Source organism: Macaca thibetana, chromosome 10, assembly GCF_024542745.1.
Source record: "Macaca thibetana thibetana isolate TM-01 chromosome 10, ASM2454274v1, whole genome shotgun sequence".
In the NCBI taxonomy this organism is placed as follows: Eukaryota; Metazoa; Chordata; class Mammalia; order Primates; family Cercopithecidae; genus Macaca; species Macaca thibetana.
This window is the reverse complement of record NC_065587.1, coordinates 20,509,258-20,527,864: the sequence shown is the minus strand read 5'-3', so window position 1 is coordinate 20,527,864 and position 18,607 is coordinate 20,509,258. Positions and strand designations below refer to the sequence as shown.

The 18,607-nt window shown below is 58.3% G+C and overlaps 3 protein-coding genes across 15 annotated transcripts in view; 1 reads left to right on the top strand and 2 right to left on the bottom strand.

The window, feature by feature from the left end:
- Positions 1-10,523, top strand: part of CCDC157 (coiled-coil domain containing 157) — a 21,498-nt gene extending 10,975 nt beyond the window's left edge. The window contains exons 4-14 of one of the 13 annotated variants that reach the window (XM_050806715.1): positions 741-912; positions 1,602-2,223; positions 2,890-2,967; positions 3,314-3,504; positions 4,806-4,973; positions 5,107-5,281; positions 6,652-6,836; positions 7,429-7,517; positions 7,603-7,676; positions 7,782-7,817; positions 7,848-10,523. In XM_050806715.1, the coding sequence (XP_050662672.1) occupies positions 741-912; positions 1,602-2,223; positions 2,890-2,967; positions 3,314-3,504; positions 4,806-4,973; positions 5,107-5,281; positions 6,652-6,836; positions 7,429-7,517; positions 7,603-7,676; positions 7,782-7,817; positions 7,848-8,029 (1,972 nt within the window). In that variant the 3' untranslated portion in view covers positions 8,030-10,523. Of the gene's footprint in view, positions 1-740; positions 913-1,601; positions 2,224-2,889; positions 2,968-3,313; positions 3,505-4,805; positions 4,974-5,106; positions 5,282-6,651; positions 6,837-7,428; positions 7,518-7,602; positions 7,701-7,727 lie in introns of all 13 variants that reach the window. The other 12 variants (XM_050806714.1, XM_050806711.1, XM_050806713.1 and 9 more) reach the window with 12 other exon arrangements.
- Positions 1-18,607, bottom strand: part of TBC1D10A (TBC1 domain family member 10A) — a 139,871-nt gene that overhangs the window by 75,841 nt on the left and 45,423 nt on the right. The window lies entirely within an intron of this gene.
- Positions 10,026-18,607, bottom strand: RNF215 (ring finger protein 215). Its single transcript, XM_050806755.1, has 9 exons — positions 18,223-18,607; positions 17,812-17,955; positions 17,262-17,333; positions 17,096-17,181; positions 15,520-15,676; positions 11,480-11,599; positions 11,260-11,403; positions 10,909-11,011; positions 10,026-10,820 (listed from the first exon to the last, which is right to left on the bottom strand). Exons 1-9 carry the CDS (start codon positions 18,508-18,510, stop codon positions 10,798-10,800), a joined length of 1,137 nt encoding a protein of 378 aa, XP_050662712.1. The 5' UTR covers positions 18,511-18,607; the 3' UTR covers positions 10,026-10,797.

The following is an 18,607-nucleotide window of genomic DNA, read 5'->3' as shown; positions in this document are numbered from 1 at the left end:
GTGCCAGGCACGGTGGCCGACACTTGTAATCCCAGCATTTTGGGAGGTTAATGGGAGAATCATTTGAGAGTTCAAGACCAGCCTAGGCAACGTAAGGAGACCCCATCTGTACAAAAATATTTTAAAAATTAGCTGGGTGTGTTGGTGCATGCCTTTTTTTTTTTTTTTTTTTTTTTTTCCGGAGTTTCGCTCTTCTTGGAGTGCAGTGGTGTGATCTCAGCTCACTGCAACCTCTACCTCCTGGGTTCAAGAGATTCTCCTGCTTCAGCCTCCCAAGTAGCTGGGATTACAGGTACCCACTGCCACGCCCGGCACATCAACCTGTGGCTGTGGGCAGGCTCTTCCCCTTTCTGGGTCTCAGCTCTGTCATCTGTCAGGTGGAGGCTCTGGGCCACTGAATGAATGTAAGGCACCCAGAACTTTTCAAGGACTCAGGATACAACTGAGGCAAGGCCAGGCCTGGCTTCACAGAGCTCCCTAGTCCAGTGGAGAAGAGCCAGGCAGAAGTCCCACCCAGGAGATGCAGAAGAGGCTCCCAAGCTGAGGTTGTGGCCAGGGAGGGCTTCCTGGGGGAAGTAACCCCTGGGTTAGGTTTGAAGCTGGCCCAGCAGAGCATATTCTGAGACTCTCCAAGCCCTCGATGTCTGGGCCAGTTCCGCAGAGCCAGAGCTGCGGTTGTATGGTCTGAGGGTGTATTGGCACCAGCCTGGGCCCCAGCAACCTGGCATCTCTGCCCGCAGGCTCCTGCTGCTGCTTCAAAGCTGCATGAGCTACTTGGAGAACCTTGGCTCCGAGCAGATGATGCCCCCTGCACAGGCTACGGGGCCCTGCATGTCCGTGGGGCTCACGGTGCGGCGCTTCTGGGATAGCCTGCTGAAGCTAGGCATGCTCCACCAGCAGCCACTCCCCCAGGTGGGTCCCAGCCTCTGTCTCCCCACTGTGGTGGCCTTCACATCTTGCCCCAGCTCTGGCTTCCTAGCCTACCACTGTGTGCACCGCCACCTTCACTGGCTCCCACCACCCTCCCAGTCAAGCCCCACACAGTGTGGCGGTTAAGAACACAGGCTTTGGGGGTCATGCCTTACTCCCTGGCTCTAACATCCCTGTGGGACTTTGGAAAAATCTTGCCTACTCCAAACCTCAGTTTCTTCATCTGTACAATGGAGATGATGTGAGCCCCATTTGTTATGGGCTATCCCATAATCTACACAACCACCCGCTGGGGAAGGACCACTGTCACCGTGATGGGGAGGAAACTAAAACTGAGAGTGGTTATGGTGACACAAGAGCAGGCACGTCCACTGATCAAGAGCCCAGTAACCAGCAGCTGTGATGTCACCATCACTCAACACCATGCGTACAATCAGATCAAGGCTGGAGCTTGGGATGTGGGCCGCAGAGAGGAGACCTGGGTGTGGTAACTTGAGTCAGAGTAAAAAAGGGAGAAAGTTTTCTCTTATTCACGTCGGTGTCAGAGAACATCTGAGGGTCTGCGTGTCAGGCAAGGCTGTCACACTGTCACAGAACATCCCCAGAGAACCAGTCACCTCCCTCTCTACTTTCTCCCTCACCTGCTTTCCCTTGTCTTTTTCTGAACACAGAAAGGGGCAAACCAAAGAGAGACTCCCACCTCCAAGCCCACCAAGGGCGAGCCACCCAGGAGCCCTGAATGTCTGCCTGCCAAGTTCATCAAGCCCTCCTCCCCAGTGCCAGGCTTGCCCCAGACCTGCCAAGAGCCAGAGAGCATCCCTGTCAGAGCCTCCCTGCAGTTCCCAGCCACGACCTCCAGGAACACCAGGAGTGTCTACTCCCAGACCATTGAGACGGCCCTGGTGCCCTGTGACGCATGCGCCAGCGTCCAGGGAAGCCTGCAGAAGGTGGGCAAGGCGGTCATCAGCCTGTGTCAGAGCCAGAACTTGCCTTCATCCTTAGGCCAGTTCCAGCAACTGGTACAGGACAGCATGGGGCTCAGGCCACTGCCAGCTGCCACAGTGGGCCGCTGGGCAGCAGAGCAAAGGAAAGACCTGAAGCGCCTCAGTAAGCATGTGGAGGCCCTCAGGGCCCAGCTGGAGGAGGCCGAGGGGCAGAAGGATGGCCTGAGGAAGCAGGCGGGCAAGCTGGAGCAGGCGCTGAAACAGGAGCAGGGGGCGCGGCGGCGACAGGCAGAGGAGGATGAGCAGTGCCTGTCCGAGTGGGAGCGTGACAAACAGCAGCTGCTCACAGGTCTGTGCCCCAGAGGCCAGACGCCTGGTGCCAGGGTCTCTGCCACAGCCTTTGCATGGATGTTTGTGAGACAGGACTTCCAGGGCAAGTGGTTTGTGTGGAAGAACCCAGGCTGGGACACAGGCAAGAGGCAGGGAAGGGAGGGCAGCAAGGAAGGGTGTGTTTGTCCGGTGGTGACACTGTGATCGCAGTCCCGCTGGGGCTAGGAACTGGGCTAGGACACTTGCCCAGACTCATCTCTCAGGGAGGGAGCCGAGGTATGTATCCACTTGCGCTGTCAGTCATTGAGGGCTACTTCCAGAGAGTTATTCCCCTGGCACTTCCAGCCAAGCAGAGCAGCCTCTCTGGTTTTGGCAAAAGCCATTGGAGACGTAGTTCCTGGCACCAGAAGTTGGTCAGTGCTCACTGACGGGAGGCCGGAGGGATTTGCCCTTTCTGAGCCTCACAGTTGCCTCCATGGACGACATCAAGGCCCAGAGAAGTGTAGACACATGGCAGCCAGCACATGAGAAGCAGGGTGGACAAGGGCCCAGCCGCCTCCACCAACCTCCCCAGAGCTCCTCCCATGACCGCAGGCGGCCTCCACTCCATGGGGCACACTGGGCATGAAGGCCGCCGGCCAGCTCCATGGGACCCCCTGAAGGGCCTCTCTCTTGGCTGCCATAGAAACAAGTGATCTAAAGACAAAGATGGCCACCCTGGAGAGAGAACTGAAACAGCAGCAGGAGTCCACGCAGGCTATGGGTAAGGAACCCCGTCATAGGCCCCGATGCCACATCTCAAGCCAGGGGTGTGGCTGGACGAGCATCGTCCATCTCTGTCCCCTGAGCATCCAGAGCGAAGACGAAGGGTACCAGCCACAGGAGGGTGGGCCTGACCAACCACACTGTTGGGCGATGACCAAACTGGGGTGCCACCTCCTACCCAGAAAGCACCTTCTATTTTCCAAACCCACCTCAGGCAGGGTCTAGAGCCCCATTTTGTTCCTGAGGACTCTGAGGCCCAGAGATGGGATGTGAGCTCCTGTCCTGGGTCTAAGGTAGTACAGCGCTCCCCTGCCCTACCATCCCACGTCCACTCAATGCTGCAGAGACAAAGGCCCAGCAGCTGCAGGAGGAAGGCGAGCGCAGGGCGGCAGCAGAGAGGCAGGTGCAGCAGCTGGAGGAGCAGGTGCAGCTGTTGGTGGGTCGGCTGGAGGGCGCTGGCCAGCAGATCTGCTGGGCCAGCACGGAGCTGGATAAGGAGAAGGCCCGTGTTGACAGCATGGTCCGCCACCAGGAGGTGAGGCCGGGGCCCTTGCCAGCCTGGGCACCTGCAATGTAGGCTGCAGGGAGAGAGGGCTCCACTGTCAGGGAATGGGGGCTCATCTGTATTGGGTACCTGCTCCCTGAGATACCTCCAGGTGTGGGGGTTGACTCATCTTTACAGAGAGTCTGCCCTGAGCCAGGCACTGGGGGAACAGTGATCCAGGGACAGATACTGCCCAGTGAGGCCTCAGTCTGGAGGAGTGCCCTACAAGCAAAGATGAACAGGTGTGCCACACTCTCCTGCCAGATGGCTAAGGGGTGCAGGGAGGGATGGCCACATCTGCCATGGGAATCCAGAATGGCTTCTAGGAGGAGGTGGCCTTTGAGCTGGACGCCCGTGACAGGCAATTAACCCATCAGCCAGGGGAAGGATAGGGTGGGCAGAGGGTGAGCCAGGGCCCACAGCTGTGCTCTGGGCAATGGAGCCTCACAGGAGTCCTCAGAAGTGTGGTTGAGGGAGTAGGTGATCTGTTGCCCAGTGAAAGGGGCAGGTCTGGGGGCTGTCCTGGCTGGGTCCACCCTCAAAAGCTCAGCAAGGAGCCAGGAGTTCAGTTGAGAGTTCTCAGGGTCAGACATGGGCCCAGGGTAGGGGAAGCCTTTCTACCCCAAGTGGGTGCTGTTCTCTGCCTTGTAAACTGTCACAGCCACCATGTATCAGGTGTCTGCTGTGACCCAGGCTTCAGGAGCCACAGACTCTGATGCTTACTCCTCGCTACAGCAACAGGAGGTAGATACTATTGTCACCCCCATTTTATGAATGAGGAAACTGAGCCTTATTGAGGTTAAGGAAGTTGCCCAAGGCCACATAGCTAGTGAGAGATGGAGCCAGGACTCTGAGCAGTCCAGCATTAGTTCTTCCTGCTTTCCATTCAGTGGGTGTTAGGAAATGTGGGCTTCAGTGACATGGGATGATGTGACACTGGAGACCCAAGGAGAAGAAAAACTTAGTTCCCAGAATTCCTCTCCAAGTGGGGTCTCCGTGTGACTGGAAGGAAGTGGGGGTGAGACCCCCAGAGTCAGCCAACTACGTTCCAAGGGCCAGGGTCTTCAAGCTGGGGTCCTGCCCTTGACCAGGTCTGGTGTGCATCTGCCTGCTGCCAGCTTCCCCCAACCCCTGCCCTTCCATGTGTGTGACCAATGTTCCCTAGACACAGACACACGCCCCAGGGGGGGTAGCAGCGGGGGGGTAGTAGATGCTATAGACTCCTTAGTTCCACATGGCTGGGCCTAGCCCTGTGGGTCTCACAGCCTCCCTGCTTGTCTGTTCCTGCTTAGTCTCTGCAGGCCAAGCAGCGAGCCCTGCTAAAGCAGCTGGACAGCCTGGACCAGGAACGTGAGGAGCTGCGGGGCAGCCTGGATGAGGCTGAGGCCCAGCGGGCCCACGTGGAGGAGCAGCTGCAGAGCGAGCGGGAGCAGGGGCAATGCCAGCTCAGGGCCCAGCAGGTGAGAGTGGGGGTCTTCCTTTTTGCTGGAGAAGTCTCTGGCCAACTGAGTGCCTGCAGGGGACGGTGCCCCAGGGGCGCTTAGTGCCATGTGGCTCATTCAGGAGCCAGGCCTGAGCCTCCCCCTGCCCCAGGAGCTGCTGCAGAGCCTGCAGAGGGAGAAGCAAGGCCTGGAGCAGGCGACTACGGACCTGCGGCTAACCATCCTGGAGCTAGAGCGGGAGCTGGTGGAGCTGAGGGAGCGGGAGCGGCTGCTGGTGGCCTTCCCAGACCTGCACCAGCCCACTGAGACCCAGATCCAGATCCATGGTAGGGGACTGGGGATGGTGCCAAGGGCATGCTGGGGCTCAGGGCCGGCAGCTGAGGGCTCATGTGGCCAGGACACTGGGGACTGCAGTTCCCTAGCGTGCAGCAAGGGTGGAAAGCCAGGCGGCCAGCAGTGCAGCCCCTGTGGACCCACCACGGCACGCAAGCGCTTCATGCGTCATCCACTCTGCATAGAGAGGGATGTGAAAGCCCAACGGTGATGTGACTGCCTCTAGCCACAGCAGCCAAACCCAGACACAGCTCTGGTTGTCCCCACAGACCATGCTTTTTACCACATCACATGCTAATTCTTGCTTGACTTCTCTGTGTCTCCCTTCTTGGTTCTTGGAATGGGTCCCCAAACCACACCATGGGACTAGTCCCAAGGACACAGCCCCCAGCTGCCCACTGTCCTGGACCCCATGGTACAGGAGTGCTAGGTACCCGTCTTGGCACAGGATTGGATATCAGGTGACTTGGATTCTCCCAGCCTCTCCAGACCCCTAAAGCGCTGGGGCAAATCCATTTGCAGAGCTGGCAGGAAGATCTCCAGTTAGCTGCTCGTGAGACATCATCCAGGCCCTTCTGTCCCCTTCTCAACCACCCTGTGAGGCAGGTCATAGCCCCTTTTTACAAAGCAGGAAACTGAACCAGAAGGGGCAGCAATTCCCCCAGGCTCATGGAGCCAGAAGGAAGCATCCATCACAAAAGCAGGGGAAGCGCAGCCTTGCCATTCCCACGCTTGAGCTGGCCGTGTGACCTTGGACAGCTCACTTTGGCTCTAGCCTGTCCAAAACAGGGGGCCTTGTCAGAGAGATTCACTCTCCTCTCCTGCTTATTTGCTAAGTCTTTTTTGTTTTGTTTTGTTTTTTTGAGATGGAGTCTCACTCTGTCGCCAGGCTGGAGTGCAGTGGCGCAATCTCAGCTCACTGCAACCTCCGCCTCCTGGGTTCAAGTGATTCTCCTGCCTCAGCCTCCTGTGTAGCTGGGACTACAGGCGCCGCCACCACACCCCAGCTAATGTTTGTATTTTTTAGTAGAGACGGGCTTTCACCATGTTGGCCAGGATGGTCTCGATCTCTTGACCTCATGATCCACCCACCTCGGCCTCCCAAAATGCTGGGATAACAGGCATGAGCCACCGCGCCCGGCCTTGCTAAGTCTTTTGAGAGCTCTAGGTCCCACCCAGCTCTCAGATTTTATAATATGGTCATCTTCCCAGCAGGTGAGGGGAGAGGGAAGGGGGAATAAGGCCTCTGGAGAAGGAAGATGAGCTGGGAGGCCTGGTGCACTACACAGCTCCCTTGCGCCTGCCGGGCCACCCACCCAAGCTGGTGTGCCTCCCTTCTAAGGTCCTGTCCCATTGGGCACAGGAGGCAGATCCAGCAGCGTGGAATCCCAGATAACATGTCCCACAGACTCTGGCAACGTCACAGATCACATGGAGAGGCAAGTGCAGGCCAACGACATCCGCATCCAGGTCCTACAGGAGGAGAACGGGCGGCTCCAATCAATGCTGTCCAAAATCCGGGAAGTGGCCCAGCAGGGTGGCCTCAAGGTGGGCCTGAGAGGGCGGGCCCTTGGAGACCAGGAGGAAGCCTCTGCCCAGCAGAGGTCTTCAGACTCTGCCGGGGGAACTTGTGGAGAGCCCACCTCATCACATGAGGCCTTAGGCTGTGCTTTTGTGAAACATTTTTCACATTTCCAGAAGGCGTGAGGATGTTACGGATCCAGTGCCTTCCAGTCCCATATCCCCTCTATAGCCATTCATGCCTTCAGGTGCAACAAGAAGCCTTGTCAGGGGTCGGGCGTGGCAGCTCATGCCTGTAATCCCAACAATTTGAGAGGCAGGCAGATCACTCGAACCCAGGAGTTTGAGACCAGCCTGGATGATATGAGACCCTGTTTCTAAAAAAAAAAAAAAAAAAAAAAGGCCATGTCAGAAAGAAACCTCCCCTTAATTGCTGCCTGCCTGAGGCTCTGCAGCTGAGAACAGGCCCTGGAAGGCTTCCTAGGCCCCGCCCCTAGGTGGAAGGGCCCCTAGATACACACCTGGCCCTTCCCTCCCCATCCCTGGCTCCGACACCCTCTCTGAACAGTGGGGAGGGGACTCCTGAACCCTTCTAAGACTGGCTTTTTCTTTTTTGTAGCTGATCCCGCAGGACCGGCTCTGGTCCCCTTCTAGCAAGGGAACCCAGGGAGCAACACAGCCAGTCCAGGCCCAGAGCACATCCCCAGGGTGAGTGAGGCTTTACCGGAGGTGGGGCAGCTGGGTGGAGCATCCCCCGCACTCACAGGGGATCTTGGATCTGGTTTTCCTTCAGGCCCTTGGGCAGACAGCACCTTCCTGGCAGCAAGACGGGCAGGACCCTGCTGGGCCAGCCCCGCGCATCCCCACCTCGGCAGCCCTGCGCATCCCCACCTCGGCAGCAGCCCTGCGCATCCCCACCTCGGCAGCAGCCCTGCGCATCCCCACCTCGGCAGCAGCCCTGCGCATCCCCACCTCGGCAGCAGCCCTGCGCATCCCCACCTCGGCAGCAGCCCTGCGCATCCCCACCTCGGCAGCAGCCCTGCGCATCCCCACCTCGGCAGCCCTGCAGCCAGCCCAGCAAGTCCTTGCTGGAGGGTGTGACCCACTTGGATACCTGCACCCAGAACCCCATCAAGGCCTTGGTCAGGCTGAGGAAGAGACTGTCACCTGGCCGGGGACAGGCCAGCTCTGCACACCAGCCCCAGGAGCGGCCCATGTAGCCTGTGGCAGTGCTGAGGCTGGATGGCAGGTGGCTGGCAGCCCACCCGCCGTAATAAAGCCCCGGCCATTGGCCCACAGCAGTCTTGGCCTCACAGTATGACTGAGCCAAGGAAAGAGCCCTTTCTTCCCCGTCCTGGGCAGGGGCCACTGAGTCCCCAGCCATGCAGTTCAGTCAGTCAGCAGAGTCCTGGCACTATGCGCCCTCAGTAAAAGGGGCCTTCCTGCTTCCCTCCCGACAGAGGCTGTGGGATAGGAGAGTACACCCAGGGCAGAGGAAGCCCCTAGGGCCTGGGCTAGGTGAAGGGCCATCTTTCCCCAGAGCAAGGGACGAGGGGTGAACCTGGGCTCAGTGGCCTGCACTGACTCAGAAGGGGGTCGGGTGGGAGTGGACAGGGGAAGGGCCAGTGAGGACATCTGAATCAGGCAGCGGGCAGCGACACCTTCAGCCTCCCACCCTGGTTCTGGACCTGTGCTGGCCACATTAAGGACCCAAGAGGTCACACCTCCTTTCACTGCGGAACTCCTTGCCTTGAGGAAATGGTGACCGTCATGAAGGTTTCTCTAAATCCTGGAGGTCATAGCCCCAGGAGGCCACTGAAGGCAGGGCAAGGCCTCCCCCAAGTAGAGGACACCCTCCCTTTCCCATCCCTGTCCCTTGGGGGTCTCTTCAGTCCAGAATGCCATGCGGCCAGGACTCTGGGGTTTTCCTCATGAAGCCACCAGCCTGCCCTGAGCCACTTCACCTGTGAAGGACAGTCTCCAAAAACTTGCTGAGGCCTTCTCAGGGTACATGCTCCCAGATGCCTGAAGCATTTTCCCTTGGTGAAGAGGCCGTCAGAGCGCTTCAGTTCAGAGAGAAGGGTCAAGAGGGGCCATGTATATAGCTGAGCTACCATAGCCTTGGTCAGTCCAATTTCCTGCTTCTGAGGGGCCCGGGAGATCCTGAGGGAGGCTGGGGTGCCCCGGGCACCCCCCTCTCAGGGGAGCACCAACCCTCAGCACCCTGAGCCAGGAGGCCTGTGCCCAAGTCCAGGGGTAGGACCTCACCAACTCCGCAGCCATGTATTCATTAGCTCCCAGTTCTAGAGGTCACAAGTCCAGATTCTGTGTGGCTGGGTATTTTTGCTCGGGGTCCCAGAGGGCTGAAATTGAGGCATCTACCAGATTGCGTTCCTTTCTGCCGGTTCTGGGGAAGAACTGGCTTCCGAGCTCCACTTGGCAGAATTCTGATCCTTGCAGCCATGGGACTGAGGTCCCTGTGTCCTCGCTGGCTGGCTGTAAGCCAGATCCTCTCTCAGCTCCTAGAGGCTACCCACTTACCATGGGGCTCCCTCCATCTTCAAGTCAGCAACAGAGGATTTCTCATGCACTGAATCCCCTACATGCTTCAAATCCCTGACTTCCTCCTCTTCTACCAGCAGAAAACTACTATGAATAGGCTCATGTGGTTAGGGCAAGGCTCACTCAAATACTTTCCCTATCTTCAGGTCAGCTTGCCATAAGACAACCCTACCATGGGCGTAAAATCCCTCCAAGAAGCCGGGCGTGGTGGCTCATGTCTGTAATCCCGGCACTTTTGGAGGCCGAGGCAGGTGGATCACCTGAGGTCGGGAGTTCGAGACCAGCCTGACCAACATGGAGAAACCCCATCTCTACTAAAAATATAAAATTAGCTGGGCATGGTGATGCATGCCTGTAATCCCAGCTACTTGGGAGGCTGAGGCAGGAGAATCGCTTGAATCCGGGAGGCGGAGGTTGCAGTGAGCTGAGATCGTGTCATTGCACTCCAGCCTCAGCAACAAGAGCGAAACTCCATCTCAAAAAATAAAAATAAATAAATAAAATCCCTTTGAGTCACAGTTCCAGAGATTATATTAATGCAAGACATGTTCACGGCAGGTGGCAGGGGGACATCTTGGGGGCCATCTCAGAATTCCCTCTACCACAGGCAGTAGAACCTAAGATAACTTTAAAATCTTAATACACCCATACACATTTTACATCTTATGTTAAAATATAGCCACGTTTATTTTACTATTAAACCTTCCCTACCCCAACTCTTTGAAAAAAAAAAAATGGATGCCCCTGGATGAGGCACTACATTGATCCTGTGGCTTCGAGTATCCCGGTCGGCAACACAAAGCCGCAGCCAAGGAGTCCAGAACAGGATCTAAGGCCTCTGGTCCTAGCCAGGCCCAGGAAGGGAGCCAGGCTGGACGGGCAGTGGCACCCATGGCTCCCAGTGCCCAAGGACCAAGGGCAACAGGCAGACAGCCTTGACCAAGACGTATCCTGAAAGACGGTCAGGCCAGGGTACCCCAAGGCCAGATAGCTCCTCCCTCAACCCACCCCCCAATAAATAAGCACAAAACCTGGCCACTGTAGTCTCAGCCTCCAGGGATTCCCAGACAGGCCACAGGGAGCTCCCAGAACCCTGGGAACAGCTACACTGGCCCCATATTCTCCTTCCCTATTGACCTGGGAGCTGCCTGTGAGGAGGGCAGACTCATGTCACAGGATTATAGAGAAGGTCTTAAAGTGACCTCTTCCTTGACTGACAGGTCCCGGCCCTAGATCCTCAGCCTGTAGCTGTGGAGCCCCCCTTCCCAGTATGGACACAGTGGGGCCCTCATCCTTCCTCCCACCCAATGGGCTTGCTGTCCTGTCTATCCTGCTGTCCCATCCTGTCCTGTCCTGGGAGCCCAGGCTGAGGACCGGGGAGCAGGCAGGAAGGGTCCATCCCCACGTGCAGAGTCCAGCTGGGCAGCTAATCATCAGAGTAGCGGTTCCCTGCAAGGGAGAGGAAGAAGAACAGGGAGGGAGGCATCAGGTGAGGAGCAGGCGGAGTAGGCCAAGGGCCCCTGCCCCTGGTGCTCACCCAGGACGTTGAATTTGCACAGTGGGCAGGTCTGCTGGAGCATCAGCCAGGGGTCCACACAGTCTCGGTGAAACTCGTGCTTACAGGGCAGCACCCGGAGCCACTACAGGGGTGGGAGAGGAAGGTCTCAGGCCACTGAAGCAGGACTCCACATGGGGGTGCCTGGTCCCATGCCCCTCGCCTCAGCTGGGGAACTGAAACCTCACCGCTTCCCCCACCCCACTGAAATTCTGCTCTGTAGCCCTGGGGGCTGAAGGAGAAGGGCCTGGTGGGGGTGGTTCCAAGGTCCTGGGAGTAAGGTGGGAGGCATCACAGGTGAGCTGATGGCTGGTCTCTACCCAGGGCACTAGCCTGCTTGTTGCAGAAGTAGTCCAGGCACACGGCACAGGTCTCAACACCCGGCTCCGGGAGGCCCTGCGCCGCCCTGCTCAGCCGGCAGCGCCGTGTCTTGAGGGATGCCAGTCTCCGCACCACGCGGCGCTTAAACAGGTCCACCTGTGGGGAGAGGACAGGCACAGTCTTGCAGGCCCAAGGGCTGAGGGCTCTGGGGCTCCCTGGGGCTGGCTCTCACCTGGCCTCCGAGCTCCCGCTGGCTCTGCCGCGACGCCTGCCGCTGGGCCTGGACCACAAGGCCTGTGCACAGGAGCATGGCCACCAGTAGGATGGCATTCCACAGCTGCTGCAGGGGCTTCTGGGGAGGGAAGCAGTCATCAGGGACACGGGGCCGCCCCCACACGCCTCCCTTAGGAACATCTACCCCCAGGAACGCCAGGGAGCAGGCAGGTGAGGTGTGCTGATGGCCTCTGTGTCCCTGCAGTCCCCAGCTTCCTCTTCCGAAGGCTCCGTCCCTCCCACTGTGTGCTTCTCAGGATCACTCACTCTGCCCTACACGTTTTCCCATCCAGCTTCAAGAGGAGCCACATCCATTCCCAGCCCAGGGCTCTCTGGGCAACAAACCTGATGTTTTGCACACACAGAAGCTTCTATCTGGTAGCCTCAGAGACTCCCCAACCCAGCACCCAGCAACCTAGCACCCACCCTGGGACCTGCTCACACTCCCACCCCCATCCTCCTGCACTTCCTCCTGATCGGCTTTCTCAGGCCCTGCCATCACCCACTCACCCATCCAGCCTGAACGTTCACACCCCCCAGTACGGGAGGGAGCCAGCCCCCAAGGCCTGTTGCTTTGTTCTCCTGGGTTGGGGGGTGGTCTCTCATGCCCTCCTTGCCACCCATTTCCCACCCACAGCCAGAGGGTTCTCTCCTGTACACCAGGTCCCGCAGCTCCCCTGCCTGAGCTCCTTCCCTGTAGTGCCACCTGCCTCCTCTCAGTGTCCTGTGCTCCTGGCTCCCTCCCGTGTCTGTGCCTCTCCATACTGTTCCCTGTCTTGGGAACCCTCTTCCACCTTATCCCTTTTCTCAGCTACTGCCTCCACCACATCTTGCTCTAGAAGCTCCCTGACCTCTTACGGCCGGGTGAATGTGCCCCCTAACCTCCGGCTGCCCCGCCCTCCTCACACCTGCTCTACCCAGCGTTGTCTTGCAGCTGCCCTTGGGGGTCTGTGTGCTCCTATCTGTGGGAGGTAACCATAGCTGATGTGGCCACCACTCTAACCCAGTACCTCCCATCATCTTTGTGGAATGAGTGAATCTGGAAAGGAAATGTGACTGAGAGAACACTGTAAAGCCTGGGGGCCTCAGGCCCCTGGGCAGCCTCAGAGTGACTGAGGGAACAACAAGGATCTTGACTCAACTCGCCCCAGATGTGGTGTGGCTGCTGGGCTCTGACTACTCAACAGCTGGCTCACGAGATGGTGCGGCGGAGTAAGCAAAACACAGCACGCTCCCTCAGGTGCGCCTCTGCACAGGGTCTGTGGATGTCTTAGGACTAATACACACATTCACTTCAAAGCTCTCTGCAGCTGAGTGCTGCTCTGCCATCGTGTTCTTCCCTGACCGATGCTTAAGTTCATCCACCGTCATGTGGGGAAGAGGGGCTGAGAAATGACCTGATGTGAAGAGCTCACAGCTCTAGACAAGCCTGGGTGCTGCTAGTGCCACAGGCCATTGCTCTGCTCAGAGTGGAGGTGCTCTGGGGGCCCTCACTGGGAAGTGTCTGTGAGCCCCAACTCCCCTCTCCATCCTGCCCTCTTCTCTCCTCCAGCTGCAGCTGGGCAGTGCCAACTGTTCTAGGAAGCTGTCCCCAAGCCCCAGGCTGAGTGCCTTTACCATGCCCTAGAGGGTCCCGGGGTCACCACCAGCTCTGTGCTCACCCCAGCAGTGACAGCATGTCTCTGGCCTATCTCCTCTCCAGACTGGGCCCCCATGAGCCCAGGGCTAGAGCAGCCCAGTTGGCCAACACCTGCTGGGGGCTGTATACCAGGAGACTGGGGCATCACTGCATGGCAGAGAAGTAACTCAAGAAATGCTTGTGGGCCGGCCGCGGTAGCTCGCAGGCCTGTAATCCCAGCACTGTGGGAGGCCAAAGCGGGCAGATCACCTGAGGTCGAGAGTTCAAGACCAGCCTGACCAACATGGAGAAACCCCGTCTCTACTAAAAATACAAAAAATTAGCTGGTGTGTGGTGGCACAGGACTGTAGTCCCAGCTACTTGGGAGGCTGAAGTAGGAGAGTTGCTTGAACCCAGGAGGCAGAGGTTGCAGTGAGCCAAGATCGCACCATTGCACTCCAGCCTGGGCAGCAAGAGTGAAACGCTGTCTCAAAAAAAAAAAAAAAACCTCGCGGACAGAATACCCTTGAATGCCCTTGATGCCAAGTGTTGGAAATCCAGGGATGATAAAACATAGCCCTGGCTGTCAGGAGACAAAGTGACACTCCTGAGCCCCATGCCAGGACTGAGTGGCCATTATGGCGTAAGTTCTCCAGGGCAGAGCCTGCTCTACAGCTCCATGCCTCAGAGCAGCCAGCTGGCTGGGCTGACGGTGTGGCCAGCCTGAAGCTCTGCTGCAGGCCAGAGACCCAGCCTCACCAGGCTCACTGCATCCTGGGGAGCCCCATGTGCCCCAGGTTCAGTGCATCTTGGGGAATGTACCTTGTAGAGCCCCAGGTGAGGATGGAGGGCAGGAAGAGCAGTAAGAACGGTTCATTAGCCAGGGATGGTGGCTCACACCTGTAATCTCAGTACTTTGGGAGGCCAAGGTGGGCAGATTGCCTAAGCTCAGGAGTTCGAGACCAGCCTGGGCGACACAGCGAAACCCCATCTCTACAAAAAATACAAAAATTAGCTAGACATGGTGGCATGTGCCTGTAGTTCCAGCTACTTGGGGGGCTGAGGTGGGAGTGTCACCTGAGCCCAGGAGGTCAAGGCTGCAGTGAGCCAAGATCGTGTCATTGCTGTTCATCAGACCTTCCTGATACATGAGTGTTGCTGCTCTGGACTCCCAGAGGCTGGAGGGATGGTGACTGGGCCCTGGGGTCAGGACTGAGAGCCCAACGCCCATCAGGCCAGCCACTGAGATGCCTACTCCAGCCACCCGTCAGACACCTCAGCGGCCATGGCCACCCAATAATTGGGTTGGGACCACCTTGACCTCGGCCTGCAGCCTGGCCAAGGCTGCTCAGCTCTGCCCTCTGGAGCAGCCAGACCGACATGCAGACTGCACACAGCCCCACCCCAGGCCTCTCACCAATGCCTGACCTGTCCAGAGGCCTGTGTGGGCTACCCATGACAGGGATACACAGAATACCGTCCCTGTTCACAAATGAGGAACCCGAGGCCAGAGAGGTGAAACTCCCAGCCTGAGATCAGTCAGCTAATGTTTCCGAGCCAGGATTCGATCCCAAGATTGCCCCACTGGAAGTTGCCCTGCACAGCCCACGGTGGCCAACACCTGCTGGAGGCTGTACACTAGGAGACTGGGAGGTGACTGCCCAGCAGTCCAGGGACTCAAGAAATGCTTGTGGACAGAATACCCTTGAATGCCCCGATGCCAAGCGCTGGAAATCCAGAGACGATAAAACACAGTCCTGGCTGTCAGGAGACAAAGCAGGATGGGCTGTCCCAAGAAGCCCAGGAACAGCCTGACCACGCCTTGCTGTGATACAAGAGGCAGAGAGGGGACTTCAAGCTGGGCTGTGAGCGAGGCTTTCCAAAGAACGGTGGCAGGATGAGTTGTGAAGGTTCTAGCTAGACTAGGACGTGTGGACACAGAGAGAAAAGGTGTCCACGTCTACAGCCAGGCGTAGACAAGGCCCAGTGGCAGAAGGCCAGGGCATGTGTAGTCATTGGTACAGGGTGGCCAGAGCATAGGAAAAAGGACTAGAAAAACAGAGTGAGTGAGTGATGCAGAGAGCTGTGAAAGGCACGCGAAGGGGTCTGAACTTTATTCTACAGACAGTAAAATAAGGCTTCCCAATGCCTGCAGAACGTGAGGACAGCAGCTAACACTGACTGCACGTGACCTGGCCCAGGCACCCCACTGAGCGCCCACCTGCACCATGTCTCTGAACACTCACAGCACTCCTGTGGGGTGGGACAGGCCGTCCTTGCCACCACGGTAGGGAGAAGCCACAGGATTTGCAAGACAAGGCCATGTATGTGGCCCCATGAGCCTCCTTTCCCTAGGCCCCATGTCATCTGCTAGCACCCACCTGCTCCTGGGCACGACTGCCTCCCAGGCAGACCAAGTCCTGCCATCCTCCATAGCCATCCTTGGAGAGGCCACAGGTGGTCCATAAGGTCAGCTTCCACTCAATATTGGCAGACAGGGACTCTCCGCTGGTGATCTCAGCTGTGGCCTGGGTCCTCCTGGGAGGGCCAGATGGAAGGACTCTTGGAAAGAGAGGCCCAGACCCACCCAATCCCAGCTCTGCAGGAAAAGGGTACCTATGACTATCGCCCCTGTTGGCCTTCCACTTTACCCCAGGCCTTTTCTCTCTATTGGTTTTTCCAGTTTTCACACCAGCCAGGCCAGGGAAGCCTGCAAGCCCAGGGAGTCCACCTTCCTCCTTGCTGGGGCCAGTCCCCTCTGCCCACAGAGCCACCTCCTTGCTCCAAGCTCCAGGCTCTGGCACCTCCTTCCCATCCCCTCACCCAGTTTTCAGCCTGGGAAAGGGCAGTCTTTTTTGTTTGTTTGTTTGTTTTTGAGACAGGGTCTCCCTTTGTCACCCAGGCTGGAGTGCAGTGGCACAGTCACATTTCACTGCAGCCTCTACCCCCAGGGCTCAAGTGATCCTCCCACTTCAGCCTCCCGATTAGCTGGGACTACAGGCATGTGTCACCACACTCAGCTAATTTTTGTATTTTTTTTTGTAGAGACTGAGTCTTGTCATGTTGCCCCGGCTGGTATCAAACTCCTGGACTCAAGTAATACTCCTTCCTCGGCTTACCAAAGTGCTGGGATTACAGGCATGAAACACCATTCCCAGCCGAAAGGGCAGTCTTAAAGCTAACAGTTGGCCAGGCGCGGTGGCTCACGCCTGTAATCCCAGCACTTTGGGAGGCCGAGACAGGCGGATCACGAGGTCGGCAGATCAAGACCATCCTGGCTAACACGGTGAAACCCCGTCTCTACTAAAAATACAAACAAATTAGCCAGGCATCGTGGTGGGCACCTATAGTCCCAACTACTTGGGAGGCTGAGGCAGGAGAATGGCGTGAATCCAGGAGGCGGAGCTTGCAGTGAGCTGAGATCGCGCCACCGCACTCCAGCCTGGGCAACAGAGCGAGACTTCATCTCAAAAAAAAAAAAAAAAAAAAAAGAGCTAACAGTTAGGCCGGGCCCTACCAGGCCCAGTCACAGCGGCAGCAGGGGCAGCAGCAGCAGTAGTGGCAACGGGGGCTCACGCCTGTAATCCCAGCACTTTGGGAGGCCGAGGCAGGTGGACCTGAGGTCAGGTGTTTAAGACCAGCCTGGTCAACGTGGTGAAACCCTGTCCCTACTAAAAATACAAAAAATTAGTTGGGTGTGGTGACACATGACTTTGATCCTAGCTACCTGAGAGGCTAAGGCAGGAGAATCACTTGAACCTGGAAAGCAGAGGTTCCAGTGAGCCGAGATTGCACCATTGCACTCCAGCCTGGGCAACAAGAGTGATACTCCATCTCAAAAAAAAAAAAAAAAAGGCTAACAGGTAAGACCTTGGTCCCAAGCCCCCTCTGCCTATGGGAGAGCCAGGGGCTCTCTGTACCCAGGGTCAGTCCTTTGAAGTCTAAATGCCAACTCACTGCAGCAGTGCATCCAACAGCTTGGTGACATTGGAGGAATAATGGAGGACGATCACTGGCCTAAGCAGAAGCTGGGATATGTCCAGCTGCAGGGAGACAAGGAAGTCAGCAGGCCTGGGTCTCCCTTTCCCCAGCTTGCTTACCCTCACCGCCTGATCTGATTTACCTCTCGGACCACGTTGTGGTTCAGGATGAGGAGAAGCAGGGCAGAGGCTCCCAGGAAGAGGGCCCGCCGCATCTGCAGAGGGATAGAAGGCAAGAGGCTAACATATACCCTGCCTGCACACCTGTCTCACCACCTGCAGCCCCAGCTGCTCTTAGTTCCTGGCCCTGCAGTGAGCAAAACTCTGGACAGACTAGCCATAAGCTCCTGGAAGTCAAAGGTGGAAACTGCTTCCTTCCTCCTGCCTCCCTTCCAGATGCGCTGTGCCTTCCCGGGTCCTAGCAGGGCAGTCCCCACAGTGGCTGCTAGCAGCAGCTCCCCCCGCATCCCATACTCTCAGAGCCTGGTCAAGCTTCCCAACCTCTCTCTGGCCTCTTCTCACCTCCCTGCTTCGAAGCCGTACTGACTCCATTCTTCAAACTGGGGTGCCCTGACCCACCCAGGCCTAGGGCTTCTCTGCAAGCTCTTAAGGGCCCATCTAAGGAGGGCCTGGCTCTAGCAGATGCCTTGGAATCCCTTCCTCCAGCCCCTCCCCCCTAGACATCCCCTGCACCTGCTGGACCAGGGCCTTGGGATAGGCCTGCGGGCCACTGCCCTTATTCTCCTGGTGGAACTGGGCCACCTGCTCCTTGCCCACGTATGCCACTGCAATCCAGCCTTCCACCGGCGCCTCCTGCTCGGCATCCACGATGTCCATCTGTGTGGCAAAGGGCCATGAGCAGCGGGAGGCAGGGTGTTGGGAGGAGGGAGCCGGGGTCATCACAGTGGATGCAAGGCCAGAGTTCGGAGAGCATCTGGCTCTCAGGTTTGGGAAGCCTGAATGCTGAGTGCCTGGGGAGCCTGGGGAGGGGCGCTGGACTGTCAGGGCTTGGTGGAGGATGAACGTCGCTTCTGGGTGCGGGGTCTCTAGGGAGGGTTGGGAGAGGGGTTTAGTGATGCGGCCAGATGGCTCAGCAGCGCTCACCAGCAGCAGGCGACCGCCCAGCAGGGGCGCCGGGTCGGCTTCGGAGCCGATCCTGACGCCCTCCAGGACCAGAGCGTCCTGGCGCGGCAGTCTCACGTCCACCCGCACGGCGCGGGCTCCGCCCCGCCCCGCCCCGGCCGCCGGCTCGCTGCCGTCCGCCGCGGCCCCGGGCCCCGCCAGGCCCAGCCACAGCGGCAGCAGGGGCAGCAGCAGCAGCAGCGGCGACGGGGGCGGCGGCGGAGGCGGCGGCGGCGGCGATCTCAGCGCGGGGCGAGCGGCAGGGCCCATGGCCCGACCCGACGAGCTGGCGCAACAGTGGGGCCGGGGGTCCCGGGCGCGGGGGGATCGGAGGGAGAGAGGCCGCTGCCGGACGGGGCGGGGCGCC

Excerpts from the sequence above, each read along its gene's own strand:
- RNF215 (XM_050806755.1), bottom strand. The coding sequence starts at position 18,510 with ATGGGCCCTGCCGCTCGCCCCGCGCTGAGATCGCCGCCGCCGCCGCCT. Across the intron at positions 17,182-17,261 it reads ACCACAACGTGGTCCGAGAG|CTGGACATATCCCAGCTTCT; the intron begins GTAAATCAGATC and ends GTCTCCCTGCAG. Across the intron at positions 11,012-11,259 it reads ACTACTTCTGCAACAAGCAG|TGGCTCCGGGTGCTGCCCTG; the intron begins GCTAGTGCCCTG and ends CCACCCCTGTAG.